The sequence below is a fragment of the Choristoneura fumiferana genome, chromosome 17 (genome assembly GCF_025370935.1).
Source record: "Choristoneura fumiferana chromosome 17, NRCan_CFum_1, whole genome shotgun sequence".
NCBI lineage: Eukaryota > Metazoa > Arthropoda > Insecta > Lepidoptera > Tortricidae > Choristoneura > Choristoneura fumiferana.
The window spans coordinates 3,238,902-3,242,694 of NC_133488.1; the positions used below are offsets into that span (position 1 = coordinate 3,238,902).

Consider the following 3,793-nt stretch of genomic DNA (forward strand, 5'->3'; position numbering starts at 1 on the left):
GAAAAGAATAGTTTTTACCAAAAAGTTCATTACCAGGTCTCTAAAAATGAACTGAACCATCTGACGAAGTAAACGGAAATAAAAAACGGCTAAGTGCGAGTCGGACTTGCGCACAGAGGGTCGCGTACATATTTATTTATTAACTTTGGCACACATAACGAACTGTAAACATGCGGTAGGTACAGTAATGAGAATAGTTTCGTCTATTATCAAATTTACAAGGAACACTTTAAAGTTGTTCTTGTGGCCGTTAACGGCTAAGTTTGCTTGAAAATTATTAGTAGATTAAGGGGCTGTTTCACGATCCATTGATTAGTGTTAACTGGCGGTTAGGTGTGATGCCGTATCTATTTGTTTTGTTCGAATAGATGGAGACGGCATCACATTTTACCGTCGGTTAACACTAATCAATGGATGTTGAAACAGCCCCTAAGAGTAAATAGCAGCCCACTTGGAAAATTTTCTTTAAAAATCGAAATCTTTAAAAACTATTAGGTACTTGATTTTTATTCGTCTTTTCACTGCTTTACGAGCTTTTACTTTCCAAACGTTTCTCAGGAAAAGGATTTTTACAAACGGAAAACAATGATCCCATAAGTGGTCCTTGTTTTTCCTGTAAGTACCAAACTTTAAAACACAGTTTAGGATGAAATTGGGTACAACAAAGCGTCCATTATCGCCAGAATTTCCCATGTCACGTCCTTTTGACACCTAAAATTCCGACGCATACAAACGCGTCAAACGTCTCGCCTCACACAACCCAAGTGTCGGAAAACTTTTGTTCACGCACCGGGTATATTTTTAATGGAATTCCGCCACTTAACGGCTGTGCCTTTGTAAATATTAATTTTTCCGTGCGTGAAAAATTAAGTTACAAAATGTAAAACCGGCACGTTGAAAAATGTTAAGCAAACGGTTTCACGGTGTTTTACAAATACAAATACAAATAATTTTATTACGCTTAAAATATGGTACAAAGGATGGAACATAGTATAGGGATCACATATTTCACCAGATTTTGGCATGCAAAATATTTACTACAAACTATCATTACATTAAATTTAAGCGCTCTCTAACGCACATAATAGGATCATTGCTCAAAAGAGGAAAATTATTCATCAACAGAGTAGAATGCTTTTTCCGCAAGCCATGCTTTGAGCCTATATTTAAATGTATTTAAGGGATTTATTTTTATGTCATCGCCCAATGGATTAATTTTTTTTATCGACATGTAAAAAGTTTTCTGCCATAAATAGCCGTTTTTTTGTGAGGTATAACTAGTCTATCAGGGTATCTGTGGAGGGCAGTGCACCTATACAAGGGGCACATGATTCTGTAAGAAATGAAACACGGGATCTGCCATAATGCATTTATTATCAATGTCATAAAGTAATAAAAAGTATAAAGTGGTAAAAAAGCTTTATTAAAAATCTAAGCTCCTATGAAGCTCATTTTACATATAATAATATTATAAATTCATAATATTATTTAAAATCTAAGTTCCTTTGAAGCTTATTCAAATAAGCTTCATATATTTTAAATGTATTTAAAATAAGCTTCATTTTTAAGTGACCTTTGAACAACAACTGGCCACGTTTGGTTATCGTAAAAATATCATTTAACCCAATTTTTTTCGATTCCCCTCTGTATAAAGAAAGAAAGAAAAATGATTTATTAACGGTCCCAACCGTACCACCACTAAACACAAAAAAAAACAATAATATACAAGCATAATTTACATCATAATTATGGTGATGACACCAATATTGTCACTGAAAAAACACTCGCAGCCAGTCACTCACTCACCCACTGTACCTACTTGTAGAATAAAAGCTCACATCTCATTATACTGCAAAAGGTATTTATGGATTTTGGGAAAAATCATTTTTTTTATATGCTGACTTAAGAACATGTCAACGTGATTCCAAAGCGGATCTTTCACAAACACCAGTTCCTTTACATCTGGTAGTTTACTCGCTAGCCATTTCAAATCTTCTGCATCGACAATGCCATCATTCTTTCCCGATATTATCAGTATGGGTATATTTGCCAATGTCAAATTGAATTCTGGAGGATTTGAACGCCCGTATTTTAAAATATTTTTCTCTTTTCCATAACTGAACTTCACAAATTTCTCGCTCCTACAACTTTGACTAAACCGCACCATATTCTGTGTCGAAGTCCCTGCTGGAAAGTGTTCTAACATTTTCTTCATCGTCGACGTAGCTAGTGAGCCTGGATGTGGTAAGTCCACTATATCAAGAATCCGACGACAAATTTCTACGTTACTTGAGCAGATAACGCTTAAAATCCTAGTCGCGCGATCCCTTCCAAGTATTTCCCATATACGCATATCATCGTAAAAGTCTAAATTGTCTTCAACGTGTTTAAATAATAGTCTAAAGAATCTGGATCTGGTTTTCAGATGTCTAGTGGCCGGTGCTAATCCGATCATTAATTTGATCTTCTGACAATGTGCCGGGCGTTCTGAGCACATGACGAAGAAGGATCCTCCACCTTGAGAGAATCCGATGAACATTAACTTGTCTTCTCCAGTTTTGTTTGAAACATAGTCGATCATAGCAGGGATATCGTAAGTTCCGATTTCGTCAACCGAAAATTCCCAGAACTCCTTGTCCTTGTCTGGGTCGAGGCGAATGTGTCTGCGGCCGTAGTAAGTCCCACGGGCATTTCCAACCCATGTATCGAAGCAATCATCGGAGATTAGGTAAGGCAGTCCTGCGTCCACTCCTGCCTCTAATGCAGTGTCAGCGGAAGACAGCAAAGGTGGCATGAAGAAAACTGGAGTCTTTTTGATGACTTCCTTACACTTTGCTCCTTTTGTAATCCTAAACAAATTGAGAATGTATCCATCTTCTGTGACGACAGTGTGTTCTTCAGATTTGTATCCATTTTGTTGTGTTAATTCGGTAAAGTTAAGAGGTGTCTGGCACTTCACATTTATAAGATTTAAAACACACACAAGCAGAGCGCTGAGTGGAGCGCTTAATTTTATCGAAGGCATAGTCGATACTGAGACCTCGTAAAATTATTCGTATATTTTTGATGCTGCAAAATAAGTTGCAAAACAAGTAATTGCAAGGTTATTTATTACAAGGCGGTATAGGAAGAGTCATTCACGATGACGCGTGCCGTGGTTTTTATTACAATGTAATTGATGTCTAATTTTGACAAAATCACGCGTTTTCGTGGATGGCACTAGGTATAATAAGGTAGAATTGGTCGGTTTGTACAAAAAGTGCGGTGTGTTTGCCCAAGGATAAGAGTGACGTCTGATACCTGTCTTGATCACTTAAGAGATTTATACCATTGTTTAGCTTAAGCCGTGGTGGCCTAGTGGTTTGACCTATCGCCTCTCAAACAGAGGGTCGTGGGTTCAAACCCCGGCTCGCACCTCTGAGTTTTTCGAAATTCATGTGCGGAATTACATTTGAAATTTACCACGAGCTTTGCGGTGAAGGAAAACATCGTGAGGAAACCTGCACAAACCTGCGAAGCAATTCAATGGTGCGTGTGAAGTTCCCAATCCGCACTGGGCCCGCGTGGGAACTATGGCCCAAGCCATCTTGTTCTGAGAGGAGGCCTGTGCCCAGCAGTGGGACGTATATATGCTGGGATGATGATGATGTCGCTTAAGATCTTCTGTATCAGACGGTATAAATGTAAATGACCCAAAAGTACTACTTATTAAAAAGAAAAATGTATATTCCAACACCAAATTTTTACTCATACTACTGATCTCTCCTAGAGAGTGCCGTATAAAGGCTTTTAC

The 3,793-nt window shown here is 37.9% G+C and overlaps 1 protein-coding gene across 1 annotated transcript; it reads right to left on the reverse strand.

Annotated features, from left to right (window-relative positions):
• Positions 1 to 1,419: 1,419 nt before the first annotated feature.
• Positions 1,420 to 3,060, reverse strand: LOC141436959 (gastric triacylglycerol lipase-like). Its single transcript, XM_074100108.1, has one exon. It carries the CDS (start codon positions 3,023 to 3,025, stop codon positions 1,835 to 1,837), a length of 1,191 nt encoding a protein of 396 aa, XP_073956209.1. The 5' UTR covers positions 3,026 to 3,060; the 3' UTR covers positions 1,420 to 1,834.
• Positions 3,061 to 3,793: the final 733 nt, after the last annotated feature.